We start from the raw sequence: 18,860 nt of genomic DNA, 5'->3' as shown, positions 1-18,860 counted from the left end.
GCCACCAAAGTGGATAACCTCGCATTTATCCACATTATACTGCATTGTGATTTTGATAATGGGGGGGGGGGGGGCAGTACTGTGTGGCAGGGGCAGGTTGGTAGAGGACCTTTGTCTTACGGATGTTTAGTGTAAGGCCCATGTGCTCGTACACGTCGGTGAAGGTGTTGACGATGGTTTGGAGTTCGGCCTCAGAGCGTGCACAGACGCAAGCGTCGTCTGCATACTGTAATTCGATGACAGAGGATGGGACGACCTTGGGTCTGGACTGGAGGCGACAGAGGTTAAAGAGTTTCCCGTTTATTCTGTAGATTAGCTTACCGAGGGTGACATGGAGCACTGCAGCCAGGAAGATCGAGAAAAGCGTTGGTGTGATGACACAGCCTTGCTTGACCCCGGTCTGTACGTGAATTGGGTCTGTGGTGGATCCATTTTTCAGGATCACAGCTTGCATGTCGTCGTGAAGCAGGCGGAGGATGGTGACAAACTTTTGAGGGCAGCCAAATTTGAGGAGGACACTCCATAATCCCTCATGGTTGACGGTGTCAAAGGCCTTTGTGAGGTCAAAGGAGGCCATGTGCAGCGATTGGTATTGTTCCCTGCATTTCTCTTGTAGTTGACGCGCGGTGAAGATCATGTCCATTGTGCCCCTTAGTGGGTGGAATCCGCATTGCGACTCTGGGAGGAGCTCTTCAGAGTCCATTTGTTTTCATTACATCGCTGCTAAATGCCGTAGGATGTTTTTCTAACGTTAAAGGCACATTATAAATACAAATTGGTGTTGCAATAGAAATTGCTGAGGGGGAAGTTTAGAGACCTAAAGAGATCAGTTGACTGGTCACTAATTGGAGTAAATTTTCATCTTCACTGCCTGGGCAGTAATCCAGTGGAGTGGATCAACCTCCCCTTGCAGAAACCGCCTGATTTTCATTCCATTAAAAACAATGGAATAAAAATTGGACGCGTTCTATTGGAGCGATTGCTCCACCAGCTTAACACCCAGGCAGTGAAGACAGGAATCTATCCCACCATGTCTAAGCAATAAACAAAGCCAATAGAAAGTGGAGTTATATGGTCAAATAAGTTGAATACAATTCCCCAGGTGTCATGTTGAAGCTGTACAGTGCCCTGGTCAGGCCACACCTAGAGTACTGGTTGATGCAACATAGTCCAGGACAGAGAGCAGTGAGGCCGACATCCAGTCTCAGAGAAAAGAGATCTGAGGAAATGTTGATAAGCTAGGGATCTTCAGCCTTGAAAACATACACCTCTGTCGTTATACAACATATATTTAACTGGATAGAAAAAGCTTAAAACAAAAGGTGCGAGATGACTGGAGGGAATGGCAAGTGGAGGTGGGGGTGGAAAGTAGAACATGCAAGTAGTATTTATTAGGAATTTTCTTCAGTAATATTACTCTGGATGAACCACTTTAGACTGCTATGCCAGCATTTAATCAAAAGATACATTTATTGCTTAACACATAATTGACACTGAAGTTGGATATTTCAGTTTCCTCTGAAAATTGTTAAAATATTTTGGAAATAGTCTATTTTTCCAAGAATGGACTACTGGGAGAACCATATAGTGGAATACAATTGTCATGTACATAGAACAGGTTTTTTTTTAAAAAAAAGGCAAAATAAGTTATTTTAAGTTAGCTATAAATTATTAGAAACCAATAGCTATCATCAGGTGACTAGAGTTCAATCTAATCCTTGTATTGATATTCATAAACATTCAACAGATAATTTCAAGTCTTTTTATTTAAATATACTGATATAGGCAGAGGCTTGCCTTATGTCTCTCAGAAGCATCTCAAAGCAAAGACAATTAATTACTTTTGCAAACACAAAAGCATGTGAGGCAATGAAAAAGACAGAATTCTTTCCTCAGCACATTACCCACCTCCTTCCATGGACTTAGAAACTGTGTTCGTGCATAGCGAGTGAGCATGTTGATTATGACGACCTGTCCCCACTCCTCCACATCCACCAACAGGTTACACAGCTTGCGATAATTCTTGTGAATCAGGTCAATTCGCTCTGGGCAGACCTCCTCAAATGACATTACAACACTTCCAGCTACTAGCTGCAAACAGACAACACAAAACAACATGAGTAAAGACAAATTCAAATCAACTTGTGGAAGTTCATTATTCTCTGGAGCAACATCATTACCATCAGTGTGAAAATGTTTTCAGAGCTTTTCTCCAGAGTCTTTGTCTAATTCCATGAACAGCACAAGTTATTACACAATGCCAAACAGAAGTATATAAATTACTTTACATAATTAACTTCATTAGTTGCAAGAAAAGTCTTCTTTAAAACAATTACCAACTTCAAAAACAGGCCTTACTAAAAAAAGCTTTAATTCCAACACCAAAGGAGCTCATAAAATGAAGTATTTATTAAGGAAGACATGCAGATTTTGAAATTCAATGCTATATGGAATCTTATGGAGTATATAAATACTTGTGGAAGATATTCAACAATAATTGAAGGTCTAACAAGGTTATAAAAGTATTCTATACCAATAAAATATGTGAATTGCTTACACATTTACAAGTACTGGTGTAAAAATTAATTTGCACGGGCGGGCCAGAGCAGAGAATGCGCGCACACAAGAGAAAATGAGAGCGAAAGAGAACACAAGAATAATGGATGAAAAGCAGGGACGTGATGATGAATCTGTACAAGACATTAGTTAGTTCAGTTTGCGTACCCCATTATAGAACAGGTTCTGCAGCTACAGAAAAAACGTAATGTAGATTCACGAGGATGATTATAGAGAGGAGGAGAGGATTATAGATGAGAAAATAGAAAAACTAGGACTGAATTCAATTAAACAGAGATAGTTAAGAGGGAAGTCTAATAGAAATATTCAAAATTTGTAAGGTTTGAGCCAGTAAACACATTCTCACTATTCAGTCAATTAGTAGCAAAGGTCATAAATTTAGGATCGATACTAAAAATATTTTTTTTTAAAGTTAGAATGATCTTTTTTCTCCACACACAAAGGGTTATTAGAATATGGCATGCAATACCTCAACTCATTCAAGCCAAATCAACTGCAGCAGTTGAGCAGATTAAACAAGGAAACGGGTAAGATGTTATAATGTACAGTGAAAGACGAAAGAAATGGGGAGTGGAGTGAACACCTCCATAGGTACAGTATGCTGAATGGCCTGCATCCATGCTAAAATTTCTGTGCTTTATTTCTAGGCAACAATGGCTAAATTCACGTTTGAACAGCCCGTAGAGGTGGGTGCACATCAGAGTGGATTGGGGTGGTCATAGTGGTTGGCCAGCTTTCTGTTTGTGTTGAAGTAATCACCTTGTCCATGATATGTGAAGCTTAAGACAGTTCAAATCTGCAAGCTGTAGTGGAAAGTTTAGATTTGTTTTTCTTTGCTTTTTTCCATTAAAGAATACAAGGATTCAAACTATCCCCACTTAACCAATCATTTTATAATAGTTTAAAAGATGCGTGTGACTCGATTTTAAAAATCTACTCTAGCATAAGTACTGCAAGGTAACATCGGCGATAAATTTCAGTAATTCCCAATGATGTGAAATTGTATTTCATATAACCTCTCATTTCTATAACAGCAATAGGAACAGCAGCAGCAGCTGGAAGAGCAGAAACAGTGTTGATGAGCTGTCCCAAGCCTTAGTTCACAAGGACAGAACTTGATAAAGAAACATTCAGATTAGATTTATTTGCCATATGTAACAATTACAATGGAATGCTTGTTCCCCGTAGGGACGCGTCAGCTATACATACAGCGCCGCGTTCAGAGTCAATACAATGGCTTCCCGCGGCAGTGGGAGCACGATGTCCCTCAGCCGCTCCGTCCTCCTCTTCACCGCGGCCTCCTCCTCACTGCTGCCGGCTCCACGCGTGGTGGCCTGCTTCTCCCGCTCTGGCCACCATGCCCGGCTCCCATCCAGGCTGCGAGTTACCTGAAATGGAGCTGCCGGCCGACGTGCTGCAGCGTGTCGTGAGTCTGCTGCTGCTGCTCGTTGCGTTGCGCTCCTCTGCCCGACTCGCTGAACACATCGTCGGGATGTGAATGCTCCAATGCGGCCTCCTCTTCACCGTCGCCAGCTCCACGGCCCGGGGCCTACTTCTCTCTCTTCACGGGTCGGCCTCTGGCCGCCATGCTCGGCTCCCCTCCTCCCAGTCGGAATTCCTTCCCGCCGAGGAGCTGCTGCTGGCCGATGTGCTCCAGCGGGTCGGCTTGGCTGCTGCTGCTGACCGCGCTGCGCTGCCTCTGCCCGACTCGCCGAGCACCTCGCTCCGGTTGCAGGAGCGAGCGGCGAGAGCTGGCCGCCCGAAACAGGGCGAGCGATCTCAGCACCGGACCGTCACGGCCGCCATCGTCCGTTGCTGCGCCCGCTCCGCTCCAGTCCCAAGGCTGACCGGTCCGTCGGTTGTGGCTCTCCGAGCCCCCCCCCCCCCCCCGCCGACTCCTCAGTGAAGGATACAAATAAAAATACATATGTTTGCAACATTATAGTTCTTCCTGCACACTGAGGAGTTAGTAGGCAATGAGATACCCTCTGCTCTAGGCCCAGTCAGATATATCTGGTTTTGAATTTCTTCTTGCTTTAATTAGCATTTGTTTACATTTACACCTTTTCCATTTACAATTTTTCTAATTTTACTTCTCTGTTGCCCTCAACTACCCCGGTCAGTACTCATATTATACCAAGTCTACTCCATTACCCCTTGTACAGGGAAGGCAGACTCAGCGGACATACACAGATACCAATGTTTCTTCATGATCAATTGACAGGAGATATCCAGCTTCTACACCCTTAATCAGAAACAGAGCAATTCAGCACCACAAAGTGCACTGTCTAATGGCTAGTTCAACACGCAAAAGTAGCCCAATGAGACGCAGCAAATTTTATCAACCTTGCAAATAACAAAATAGGAGCTATAGTTAATTCTTTAGAAGCTGCAAAGGAAGATTAAGTTTCAATGTCAGTAAGTGTGAGGAGATGTGTTTTGGTAAAAAGAAATAGCAGGAATAATACTCTGAATGGAAGTAGGCTCAGTGCTGTGGAAGAGCAGAGGGATTTCGGAGTATGGATTCGGAGAACATTGTATGCAGCACCTCGGGTTGAGAAGGCTGTAAAAAAAGTAATGCAATTCTAGGTTTCATCATCAGAGGTATATAATATATAAGTCAAGAGATAACTATGAGCCTATATAAACCCTTAACAAAAGGCAGCTAGAGTACTGCGTGCAGTATTGGGCCCCACGATATGGAAAGGATATTGAGGTTTGAGAGAAGGTACAACAGTCACTAGAATGCTGCCTGGTATCAGAAAATACAGAAACCAAGAAAGACTTGACAAATTGGTGCTTTTTGGCGTTAAAACAGTGCAGATTACAGGGTGATGTTAGAATTTTTTTTAACTACGAAAGGATGGGACAGGTTAAATAGAAGCAGATGCTTACAGTAGTTGATGGGTCTAGAACAAGGGGCCATAGGAAGAATTTGCTACTTCCAATTGGATCCAGCACAACTTTAACCTTTCCTGAACCTCCTTACTTCACATTTTTACACTTTTGAAAATCTTCTGATTGCCTTCTGAAACCGTTCAACTTTGAAAACTTTTCTAATTTTAGGTGAACAAGATCCGACTTTAAATAACTTCAACTGCTACAGGGCATCCCGCTGAAAGTGGCCAATTAAAGCGACAACTAATTGGATCACTTTAAAAAAAAGAGGTCACTTAAATACAGACTTAAAAACTAACTGCCAGGTTTTACAAGTACACTTCCAATTATTTTATTTCTGCTGCTTGTGTGCATAAATCACCAGGAAAGATTGCAATGCTGATTTAGGTCCTCAAAGCCTTAAATAGTTTGTAAACAGCTCAAGGTCCGTGGCATGTAAAGCTACCTTCATTATTTTATTACTGACTAGCCAAAGCTGGTCTTTGTATCGGCAAAACCAGCATTTATTGCCCATCTTTGTATGCCGTGAGTTTGATACAACGGAGCAGCTTACTATGCCACTTCAGAATGCAGTAAGAGTTAACCACATTGGTGTCGGACTGGAGTCAGAGGCTAGACTGGGCAAGGATAGCAACTTTCCCATAAATTGGTAACTGTTTAAAACAGAATTCAAATTCTCAAACTGCCATGGTGGGATTTGGACTCATGTTCTCATTATTAGTCCAGGCTCTGGATTACTAGTCCATTAACGTAATTTTAATCTTCATATAGATTGGACAAATCAAATTGGCAAGGGTAGCCTTGAGGACAAATTCATAGAATGTATTCGGGATGGTTTCTTAGAACAATACGTTGCGGAACCAACCAAGGAGAAGGCTATTTTAGATCTGGTAATGTGTAATGAGACAGGATTAAGTAATGATCTCTTTGTAAAGGATCCCCTAGGGAGGAAAAGAAAAACTTGCATTTATATAGCGCCTTTCACAACCACCAGACGTCTCAAAGCGCATTACAGCCAATGAAGTACTTTTTGAAGTGGAATCACTGTTGTAATGTGGGAAATGCGGCAGCCAATTTGCACACAGCAAGCTCCCACAAACAGCAATGTGATAATGACCAGATAATCTGTTTATGTTGGTTGAGGGATAAATTTGTTCAGCACACCAGGGATAACACCCCTGCTCTTCTTCGAAATAGTGCCATGGGATCTTTTACATCCACTTGAGAGCAGACAGGGCCTTGGTTTAACATCTCATCCGAAAGACGGCACCTCCGACAGCACAGCACTCCACTGGAGTGCCAGCCTAGCTTTATGTGTTCAAGTCCCTGGAGTGGGACTTGAACCCAAAGCTTTGATTCAGAGGCAAGTGTGCTATCAACTGAGCCACAGCTGACAAGAGTGATCATAGCATGATTGAATTTGAAATTCAGTTTGAGGGTGAAAAACTTGTGTCTGAAACTAGTTTCCTAAACTTAAATAAAGGCAATTACAAAGGTATGAAGACAGAGTTGGCTAAAATGGACTGGGAAAATAGATTAAAGGGTAAGACAGTAGATAAGCAGTGGCAGATATTTAATGAGATATTTCATAACTCTCAGCAAAAGTTTATGCCAGTGAGAAAGAAGAACCATCCGTGGCTAACTAAGGAAGTTAAGGATGGTATCAAATTGAAGGAAAAGGCATACAATGTTGCAAAGATTAGTGGTAGGCCAGAGGATTGGGAAATTTTTAGAAACCAGCAAAGGATGACAAAAAAAAGGGACAAGATAGATTGAGAGTGTAAACTAGCAAAAATATAAAAAAGACAGTAAGAGCTTCTACAGGTAAAAAAAAAAATGAAGAGTAGCTAAAGTAAATGTTGGTCCCTTACAGGATGAGACTGAGGAATTAATAATGGGACACAGGGAAATGGCAGAGACTTTGAACAAATATTTTGTATTGTTCTTCACAGTAGAAGACACCAAAAGCATCCCAATAATAATTGATAATCAAGGGGCTATAGGGAGGGAGGAACTTAAAACAATCACTATCACTAGAGAAAAAGTACTAGGCAAACTAATGGGACTGAAGGCTGACAAGTCCTGTGGACCTGATGGCCTGCATCCTAGGGTCTTAAAAAAAGTGGCTGCAGAGATAGTGGATTCTGGAGCGGTCCCAGCGGATTGGAAAACTGCAAATGTAACTCCCCTATTCAAGAAAGGAGGGAGACAGAAAGCAGGAAACTATAGGCCAGTTAGCCTAACATCTGTCATTGGGAAAATGCTGGAATCCTTTATTAAGGAAGTAATAGCAGGACATTTAGAAAATCATAAAACCATGCTGACTCTGCTTGATTGTATTTGTATGAAAGGGAAATAGTGTTTGACAAATTTACTAGAGTTCTTTGAGCATGTAACGGGCAGGGTGGATAAAGGGGAACCAGCAGATGTAGCGTATTTGGATTTCCAGAAGGCATTCGATAAAGTGCCGCATAAAAGGTTACAGTACAAGATAAGAGCTCACTGTGTCGGAGGTAATATATTAGATTGCATAGAGGATTGGCTAACTAACAGAAAACAGAGAGTCAGAATAAATGGGTCATTTTCAGGTTGGCAAACTGTAACTAGTGGGGTGCCACAGGGATCAGCGCTGGGGCCTCAAATATTTACAATCTATATTAATAACTTGGATGAAAGGACCGAGTGTGCTGAAGCCAAATTTGCTGACGATACAAAGATAGGTGGGAAAGCAAGTTGTGAGGAGGACACAAAGAATCTGCAAAGGGATAGGTTAAGTGATTGGGCAAAAATTTGGCAGATGGAGTATAATGTGGGAAAATGTGAGGTTATCTACTTTGTTAGAAAGAATAAAAAAGCAAAATATTACTGAAATGGAGAAAGACTACAGAATGCTGCAGTACAGAGGGATCTGGGTGTCCTTGTATATGAAGCACAACAGGTTAACATGCAGGTACAGCAAGTAATTAGGAAGGCAAATGGAATATTGGCCTTTACTGCAAGGGAGATGCAGTATAAAAGTAGGGAAGTCTTGCTACAACCGTACAGGGCGTTGGCAAGACCACACCTGGAGTACTGCGTACAGTTTTGGTGGTCTTACTTAAGGAAGGATATACTTGCATTGGAGGCAGTTCAGAAAAGGCTCACTAGGTTGATTCTTGAGTTGAAGGGGTTGTCTTATGAGGAAAGGTTGAGCCTATACTCATTGGAGCTTAGAAGAATGAGAGGTGATCTTATTGAAACCATCAAGATTCTGATGGGGCTAGACAGGGTAGATGCAGAGAGGATGTTTCCCCTCGTGGGGGGAATCTAGAACTCGGGGGCATAGTTTCAGAATAAGGGGTCGCCCATTTAAAACATAGAAACATAGAAGCAGGAGTAGGCCATTCAGCCCCTCGAGCCTGCTCCGCCATTCAATGCGATCATGGCTGATCATCCAAATTCAGTACCCTGTCCCTGCTTTCGCCCCATACCCCTTGATCCCTTTAGCCTTAAGAAATATATCCAACTCCTTCTTGAATATATTTAATGAATTGGCCTCTACTGCCTTCTGTGGTAGAGAATTCCACAGGTTCACCACTCTCTGGGTGAAGAAATTCCTCCTCATCTCTGTCCTAAATGGCTTACCCCTTATCCTTAGACTGTGACCCCTGGTTCTGGACTCCCCGACCATCGGGAACATCCTTCCTGCATCTAGTCTGTCCAGTCCTGTCAGAATTTGATAAGTTTCAATGAAATCCCCTCTCATTCTTCTAAACTCCAGCGAGTACAAGCCCAATCAACCCAATCTCTCCTCATACGTCATTCCTGCCATCCCAGGTATCAGCCTGGTGAATCTTCACTGAACTCCTTCCATGGCAAGAACATCCTTCCTCAGATAAGGCGACCAAAACTGCACACAATACTCAAGGTGTGGTCTCACCAAGGCCCTGTACAACTGCAGCAAGACATCCTTGTTCCTGTACTCAAACCCTCTCGCTACGAAGGCCAACATACCATTTGCCTTCTTAACCGCCTGCTGCACCTGCATGCTTACCTTCAGCGACTGGTGCACAAGGACACCCAGGTCTCGTTGCACGTCCCCTTCTCCCAATCTATTGCCATTCAGATAATAATCTGCCTTCCTGTTTTTGCCACCAAAGTGGATAACCTCGCTATTATCCACATTATATTGCATCTGCTATGCTTCTGCCCAATCACCCAACCTGTCCAAATCATCCTGGAGTTTCTCGGCATCCTCCTCACAGCACACACGCCCAGCTTTGTGTCGTCTGCAAACTTGGAGATATAACATCTAGTTCCCTTGTCTAGATCATGAATATATACCGTTTCCGATCCAGTTAAATAGCTGGAAGCAATTTTTATTAATTTATGGGATGTGGGCGTCACTGGCAAGGCCAGCATTTATTGCCCATCCCTAATTGCCCTCGCGGAGGTGTTGGTGAGCTGCCTTCTTGAACCGCAGTCAGTGTGGTGAAGGTACTCCCACAGTGCTATTAGGGAGGGAGTTCCAGGATTTTGAAGTATCGGCGATATATTTCGAAGTCAGGATGATGTGTGACTTGGAGGTGGTGGTGTTCCCATGTGCCTGCTGCCCTTGTCCTAGGTGGAAGAGGTCGCAGGTTTGGGAGGTGTTGCTGAAGAAGCCTTAGCGAGTTGCTGCAGTAGGTAAAAAGTAGGTAAAAAGAGGGAGGAGGTCCTACAAGCTGAATTTAGGGAGTTAGGAGCTAAATTGAAAAGTAGGACCTCAAAGGTAGTAATCTCTGGATTGCTACCAGTGCCACGAGCTAATAAGTTTAGAGAGAGTAAGATAGATAAGCTAAATACGTGGCTTGAGCAGTGGTGCAAGGGAGAGGGATTTAAATTCTTGAGGCATTGGAACCAGTTCTTGGGGAGGAGTGACCTGTACCAAGGGGACGGTCTACACCTGAACTGTGAGGGAGCCGATGTCCTCGGGGTAATATTTTCTAGGGCGGTTCGGGAGGATTTAAACTAATTTGGCAGGGGGATGGGAACCTAGGTAGTGGAAAAGAGGGAAGTCATATGAAGTCAGAAATAGATGGTAGAAAGGTGAAAAGCAATAAGCAAAGGAGAGAAACACAAAGGGCCAAACTAATTCATAATGAGAGTGTGAAAAAAGCAAGCCTGAAGGCTTTGTATCTTAATGCTAGAAGCATTAGGAACAAGGTGGATGAATTAGTTGTGGAAATAGAGGTAAACAAGTATGATTTGATTGGGATTACAGAAACGTGGCTGCAGGGTGGGCAAGGCTGGGAACTTAACATCCAGGGATATACAATATTTAGGAAGGATCGGCAAAAAGGTAGGGGAGGTGGGGTAGCATTGCTGGTAAAGGAGGGGATTAATGCAATGGAAAGGAAGGATATTAACTCGGATGAAACGGAATCTGTATGGGTAGAAATGAGAAATAGCAAGGGGAGGAAAACGTTAGTGGGTGTGATATATAGGCCTCCAAATAGTAATATGGAGGTGAGGGAAGGCATAAAAAGGGAAATTAGAGAAGCGTGCGATAAGAGCACAGCTGTCATCATGGGTGACTTTAATTTACATATTGATTGGACTACCCAAATTAGTAAAAATTCTGAGGAGGAGGAATTCCTGGAATGTTTTCGGGACGGTTATCTGGACCAATATGTCGAGGAGCCGACTCGAGATCAGGCCATTTTAGACTGGGTATTGTGCAATGAGAAGGGACTTATCAACAATCTTCTTGTACGAGGCCCCTTGGGTCAGAGTGATCATAATATGATCGAGCTCTCAGTCGAGATGGAGAGTGAGGAAATTGAATCAGAGACTAAGGTCCAGAACTTAAATAAAGGGAATTACGAGGGTATGAGACGGGAATTGGGTAAGATTGATTGGGTGGTGTTTCTGGGGGGATTGACAGTGGATAGACAATGGCAAGCATTCAAAGATAGAATGGAAGAATTCCAGAACATGTTTATACCGGTTTGGCATAAAAATAAACCTAAAAAGGTGGCTCAACCGTGGATAACGAGGGAAATTAGGGACAGCATAAAATCAAAAAAAAGGGCATATCAACTGGCAAAAAAAAGCAGCAGACCGGAAGATTGGGGGCAGTACAGGATACAGCAAAAGAGGACAAAGGGATTAATCAGGAAGGGGAAAATAGAATACGAAAGTAAACTTGCAGCAAACATAAAGACAGACTGCAAAAGCTTTTATCGGTATATCAGGAGGAAAAGACTGGTAAAATCCCAAGTCGGTCCCTTGCAGTCCGATTCGGGAGAATATATAATGGAGAATAAGGAAATGGCAGACCAATTAAACTCATACTTTGGTTCTGTATTCACAAAGGAGGACACAAATAACCTCCCAGGAATATCGGCAAACATAGGGACTAATGAGAGGGAGGAGCTGACAGAAATTAGTATCTCTAGGGATATGGTGTTGGGTAAGTTGAGGGGACTGAAGGCCGACAAATCCCCGGGGCCTGATAAACTACATCCTAGGGTACTTAAGGAGGTGGCCCTGGAGATAGCAGATGCTCTAAGGATCATCTTCCGGAACTCCATTGACTCGGGAACAGTACCCGTGGATTGGAGGGTAGCTAATGTTACCCCAATATTTAAAAAGGGGGGTAGAGAGAAAGCAGGGAATTATAGACCAGTAAGCCTTACATCGGTTGTGGGCAAAATGCTAGAGTCCATTATTAAGGATAAAATAGCGGAGCACTTGACAAATGGGGAAAGGATCGGACAGAGTCAACATGGATTTACAAAGGGTAAATCGTGTTTGACTAATCTGCTGGAATTTTTTGAGGAAGTAACTGGTAAAATAGATGGGGGAGAGCCAGTGGATGTGGTGTACCTTGACTTCCAGAAAGCCTTCGATAAGGTTCCACACAAAAGATTATCATGCAAAATTAAGGCTCATGGGATTGGGGGCAAAGTATTAACGTGGATAGAGAACTGGCTGGCGGATAGAAAACAGAGAGTTGGAATAAACGGCTCGTTTTCGGAGTGGCAGGCAGTGACCAGCGGGGTGCCGCAAGGATCTGTCCTGGGACCCCAGCTGTTCACAATATATATAAATGATCTGGATCAGGGAATTGGATGCAATATTTCCAAATTCGCTGACGACACTAAACTAGGAGGAGGGGTGGGCTCGGATGAGGATGTCAGGAGGCTACAGTGCGATTTGGACAGGTTGGGGGAATGGGCGGATACGTGGCAGATGCACTATAATGTGGATAAATGCGAGGTTATCCACTTTGGGGGTAAAAACAGGAGGGTAGATTATTATCTAAATGGCAATAGATTGGGAGATGGGGAAGTGCAGAGGGACCTGGGTGTTCTTGTGCACCAGTCACTGAAGGAGAGCATGCAGGTGCAACAGGCGATTAAGAAGGCAAATGGTATGTTGGCCTTCATATCAAGGGGGTTCGAGTATAGGAATAGGGATACCTTACTACAGCTGTACAAGGTGCTGGTGAGACCGCATCTGGAGTATTGTGTACAGTTTTGGTCGCCCCATCTGCGGAAGGATGTTCTTGCCATGGAAAGAGTGCAGCGGCGATTCACCAGGCTGATACCTGGAATGGCGGGAATGACCTACGAGGAGAGATTGAATAGTTTGGGCTTGTACTCACTGGAGTTTAGAAGATTGAGAGGGGATCTCATCGAAACATATAAAATTATGGCAGGCCTGGACAGGCTGAATTCAGAGAGAATGTTTCCAATGGCAGGGGAGCACAGAACCAGGGGCCACAGTCTAAAAATAGCGGGCAAATCATTTAAAACAGAGATGAGGAAGAATTTCTTCACTCAAAGAGTGGTGAGCCTGTGGAATTCCCTGCCACAGAGGGCTGTGAAGGCTAATTCAATAAATATTTTCAAGAGAGAATTGGATATATTTCTGAAGGCTAAGGGGATTAAGGGTTACGGAGAAAAGGCGGGGACGGGGTACTGAACTGGTAAGATCAGCTAAGATCTCAGATGAAGATCAGCCATGATCTCATTGAATGGCGGAGCAGGCTCGAAGGGCCGAATGGCCTACTCCTGTTCCTATCTCTATGTTTCTATGTTTCTATGAATCTTGTAGATGGTACACACTGCTGCCACGGTACGCCAGTGGTGGAGGGAGTGAATGTTTAAGGGGTGCCAATCAAGCAGGCTGCTTTTTCCTGGATGGTTTTGAGCTTCTTGAGTGTTGTTGGAGCTGCATTCATCCAGGCAAGTGGAGAGTGTTCCATCACAATCCTTACTTGTGCCTTGTAGATGGTGGAAAGAGGTGAGACACTTTCTGCAGAATACCTAGCCTCTGACCTGCTCTTGTTGCCACAGTATTTATGTGGCTGGTCCAGTTAAGTTTCTGTTCAATGGTGACCCCCAGAATGTTGATGGTGGGGGATTCGGCGATGGTAATGTCGTTGAATGTCAAGGGGAGATGGTTAGACTCTTTGTTGGAGATAGTCGTTGCCTGGCACTTCTGTGGCGCGAATGTTACCTGCCACTTATCAGCCCAAGCCTGAACGTCATCCAGGTCTTGTTGCAAGCGAGCATGGACTGCTTCATTATCTGAGGAGTTGTGAATGACGCTGAACACTGTGCAATCAGCGAACATTCCCATTTCTGAACTTATATTGGAGGGAAGGTCATTGATGAAGCAGCTGAAGATGGTTGGACCTAGGACACTGCCCTGAGGAACTCCTGCAGCGATGTCCTGGGGCTGTGATGATTGACCTTCAACTACAACCATCTTCCTTTGTGCTAGGTATGACTCCAGCTAGTGGAGAGTTCTACCACCACCGCCCCCCCCCACCGATTTCCATTGACTTCAGTTTTACTAGGGCTCCTTGATGCCACACTTGGTCAAATGCTGCCTTGATGTCAAGGGCAGTCACTCTCACCTCACCTCTGGAATTCAGCTCCTTTGTCCATGTTTGGACCATGACTGTAATGAGGTCTGGAGCCGAGTTGTCCTGGCGGAACCCAAACTGAGCATCGGTGAGCAGGTTTTGAGAGTCTAAGTGTTGCTTGCCAGCACTGTTGTCGACATCTTCTATCACTTTGCTAATGATTGAGAGTAGACTGATGGGGCAGTTTGGACCAAGGCTGTAATGAGGTCAGGAGCCAAGTGGTCTTGGCAGAACCCAAACTGGGCATCAGTGAGCAGGTTATTGGTGAAAGTGCCACTTGATAGTACTGTCGATGACACCTTCCATCACTTTGCTGATGATTGAAACTAGACTGATGGGGTGGTAAATGGTCGGGTTGGATTTGTCCTACTTTGTGGACATACCTGGGCAGTTTTCCACATTGTCAGATAGATGCCAGTGTACTGGAACAGCTTGGCTAGAGGCGCGGCTAGTTCTGGAACACAAGTCTTCAGCACAATAGCAGGATGTTGTCGGGGCCCATAGCCTTTGCTTTATCCCATGTGCTTTTCCAGAATCCACTGGATGTCACAGGTGTGTTTGGAAGCTTTCTATACCCACCTAACTAAAGAATCCAAACTCTTGTGGCAGTAGACTGCACACCAGGACATTGGTACAACTTGTGTGCAGCCAATATAGACTCTCCACTCTTGGATACTTGGCTTTCTGAAAGTCAGATTACACTATGGTACAAATGCATGGTGTGACAGCACACATGTGCCTGCACATGCAGTGGCACTTTCAGTTTTGGAGGCACTTGGTGAGCAATCAGTTATAAACCAGTCAGTATAAGCCAATCAGGACAACGAGAAATTATTTAACACACTTCGCTTATACTGCTTATCTTAGTTTAGAGATATAAAGCACAAACCCAAGTCCCAACACCCTGTGGCACACCATGTTACTTTACGCAGAATTTACAGCATAGAAACAGGTCATTCAGCTCAAATGGTCTATGCCGGTGTTTATGCTCCACACAACGAGCCTCATGCCCTCAGTACTTTTGATATTTCTGCTACATATTTTGATTAAGTATCCCTAAATATTGTTATTCAGCATTCAGATCCAGTAATCTTATATAACCACAGCAAATCATACTTGTACCAAGTTTGTACAGTTAATTACATCTATTAAACACTTCAGCTTCCAGCTATGCGCTATACATGGAGCTGACAAATCTGAATAATGCCTTGAGTAGATACACACACTTAGCTGACATTTCAGTAGCTTTAACAGGACTAATAACATTAATAATTTTAAATGTTTCCAATTTTGACTCTGTACTTAAAAGGTCATTAGCTTTAATGTTATATACACAATACTGGACATTATCAGGAGAAAACATCCCTGAATACAGTTTTAGTCATTATTCCAAACGTTGTTTTGAGCATGTGGGGATTTTATGTATTGCCTGTTGTGATTAAACGTGGAGCTGCATTTATTTACTGCAGCGCGCTCTCCCTCTCAAAATTCTACTTTAAATTCTTCCCAAACAGATTTCCTTGTCAAACCAGAAGGCAAGAGGATTTAGGAAGTCAATACAATCAGTGCTTGGTTTTCATAGTCTACAAAAATACGGTACAAGATTCCTTACTGCATTTTTAGTTACATCCCTACAGACATGCTATTGCCAATTATGTAAAATACATTAGGACAAGACAAAGTAATGATTTGATTTTCTACAAACCATATGGACTCCAATTCTAAACTGAGCTCTAAGGGCTAAAAATTCACTTTGGGGCGCCCAGGCGGAATTACCGCTGCGCGCGGAGCCACTTGCGCCAGCGGGATATTCAGTTTCAGCGCCCCAAGTGGAAGCCGGCCGCTAAACAAGGGTTTCGGCGCCCCGCTTGGGGCGCTGAAACTGAATATCGGCGCGCAAAGTGCCGCAGCGCCACCCGCTGTGGCACGGCAGGCTGCGGTACTGCAGGCCTTCCTCCCACTGTTAAGGGGGAGGTGCCTGCAACAGCGCGATCCCCGCTCGCGAGTGCCGGCAAATGAGCCCGGCACCAAGGAGAAGTGCCGGGCTCTCGGGAAACAGCCGGCAATGCCGCGGGGGGGGGGGGTGGTGGTGTAGGAGGCCGGGGACGGAGGTGCGGGCAGGCGGCCACCGATAAAGCAGCCGGCCGCACCTCCACCTTAACTCGCCCCACTACCGCCACAGGTAGGCCCGTGTACCGGTCGCTGTTTGCGGCCGGCGCGGAGGAGGCCGGCGCGACCAAATATCGCCAGCGGGGCGCTGTGCACACCGATGACGTCATCGGTGGCGGCGCAGCGCTACAGGCTAACGCCGCCATTAGCGCCCTGCTAAATATCGCGGTGGTTGTGGCCAGAGGCGCAAAAGCCCTCTTTGGGCGCAAACTGGTGGCGCAGGCCACTGAATTTCTAGGCCATAATGTTTTAACTCCATTTTAGAATGTGATTCCTCACTTGATGGATCAGCCGGGGCATTCACTGCCTTGTGTGGTTACTGAACTACAGATCAGGAAACTCTGATAAGAGTTCCTGCTCCAGATTGGTAAATAACTTGCTTTTAAATTTAAATGCTCTAATATAGTTGCAAAACTAAATCAAATCCTTGCTCATATTCCAGAACAGAAACTGGACTGCAAGTTACCTGTGCTGAGTAGACATCTTCCCGGGAAAATTAATGACTCAAAATCAGCGCATGAACTGCAATTTGAACGCAACTTTTCAGCTGAGACACAAGCCAATTTGGAGCTTGGCCACAAAGTGGCAGCGGATTTTACTCGGATCACACTACTTGAAAACATGCTGCAGGCTCAAATATCTTAGCTGTTCATACCCCTGTACAGTGTACTCTCTCTTCTCCACCATGGCCACTACACAGAAACTGGCTGATGTTTAATATAAAAACATAATCACTTGAAATATTCAGGCGCGCATGCAGTTTCATACTCGCACAATGATTTCTACAGTTTTTAAAACAGTCATGTTTTCTTAGACAGCTCCTTCTGCACCAGCCAAACTGGGGCAAAACTGCCAGATACGAGTGCAATAGTGAGCAGGGCAAGGTAGCATTTTCCCTCTCAACTCCAACACAAAATTGGCCACAATATTTGAAGACTGCAGTACAAGGACAAATTCAAAAACAAATTAACACCAAAACTAACATCTTTTTTCCAATACTAAACTTATTTTTACAAAAGTAATTTTAAGAAAGTAATATTTTCTGTGCTGTACCAGTTTACTAGCCTAATTTGTAATTGATGGCATTGTTTTCATAAAAGTTATTACTCAAACTGACCACTTCCAACAACTAATCCAGCTTGAAAGCTTTATGGCTATAAACAAGTTTCTTTAAATCTGCAAAATGAAGCTCACTGTTCAGTTAAACAGATATACACTATTTATAAGCAAATGGCAATTTCCTTATAAACTTCACACTTCACCACACCAATCTCAACAAAGTTCTACCACACCCCTAGTTCAGAAATAGAGACTGTTTTGTCAGTGAACTCCAGCTGGAGACTTGGGACATGATGTACGATATCGACCAAATGCAGGAAACTCTCGATTAACCAGCAAAATTCAGGAGTAGGTTCAGTTAAGTTATTTCTTCATATTTGTGGCCTTTTCTTGATTCTTGGCTGTGTAATCGGGGTTTTCTGCACTTGTTGCTAAGCAACAGGGACGCTTGATGGTTCTTGAAGCTGTTGCTAAGCAACAGGGAAGCTTTGTTTTTGTTGCTGTGTACGAAGCTCTCGTACCTTTTAACTATAACTCTGTTATCCGGACTTTTTGATAAACCAGCACCACGCCGGTCCCGGATAAAAAAAAAGTTTCTGGTGTATGAATAGTTAGCACATTCTAGAACCTGGATTTGAATCCATCCCAAACTGGTGAAGTGCTTGTGAACTGTCTGATTTGCAGGGGAACCTTTTTGGGGAAGGGTGAAGAGTGTGTGGAAACAGGAGGGCAGCTCACACTTCAGATATTCACAATTCTCTCAATGTAATACACATTGATCAGTTTCCCCATCAATGAAGAAATAACTTGCATTTACATAGCACCTTTAATTTAGAAAAATATCCCAAGCCACTTTACAGAAACATAAAAATCGGGAAAAAATCTACACATAGCCAAAGAAGGCAATATTGGATGGAGTGACTAAAAGCTTGGGTCAAAGAGGTGAGTTTTAAGGAGGGTCTTAAAGGAAGAGGATGTGGAGAGGCAGAAAGGTTTAGGGAGGGAATTCAAGTTTAAGGCCTAGACGGCTAAAAGCACAGCCGCCAATGGATGGGCAAGGGAATGCACTAGGCCAGAGTTGGAGGAGCGCAAAGTTCTTGGAGAATGGTAGGGCCGGAGATGCTTAGCAGATGAGGAGTAGTAAGGGCACAGGGAGGAGCAAGGCTATGAAATGATTTGAACACTAGGATAAGAATTTTAAATTGGGATGCACTGGGGGGACTGGAAGTCAATGAAGGTCAGCCGTGTCAAGGGTGGC

At 44.0% G+C, this 18,860-nt stretch overlaps 1 protein-coding gene across 6 annotated transcripts in view; it reads right to left on the bottom strand.

Moving 5' to 3' along the window:
* Positions 1 to 18,860, bottom strand: part of ap3b1a (adaptor related protein complex 3 subunit beta 1a) — a 323,977-nt gene that overhangs the window by 215,681 nt on the left and 89,436 nt on the right. For all 6 annotated transcript variants that reach the window (XR_015077649.1, XM_085982440.1, XM_085982449.1 and 3 more), the window contains exon 7: positions 1,909 to 2,091. Coding sequence is in view for 5 of the 6 variants with exons in the window: in XM_085982440.1 (XP_085838566.1) it covers positions 1,909 to 2,091 (183 nt within the window). In the remaining variant the exon portion in view is untranslated. The remainder of the gene's footprint in view (positions 1 to 1,908; positions 2,092 to 18,860) is intronic.

Source organism: Somniosus microcephalus, chromosome 1, assembly GCF_052327205.1.
Source record: "Somniosus microcephalus isolate GS21.2 chromosome 1, FLI_Smic_1.0, whole genome shotgun sequence".
Classification (NCBI taxonomy): Eukaryota; Metazoa; Chordata; class Chondrichthyes; order Squaliformes; family Somniosidae; genus Somniosus; species Somniosus microcephalus.
The sequence above is the reverse complement of the archived record's forward strand: the minus strand, read 5'-3'. Positions and strand labels throughout refer to the sequence as shown.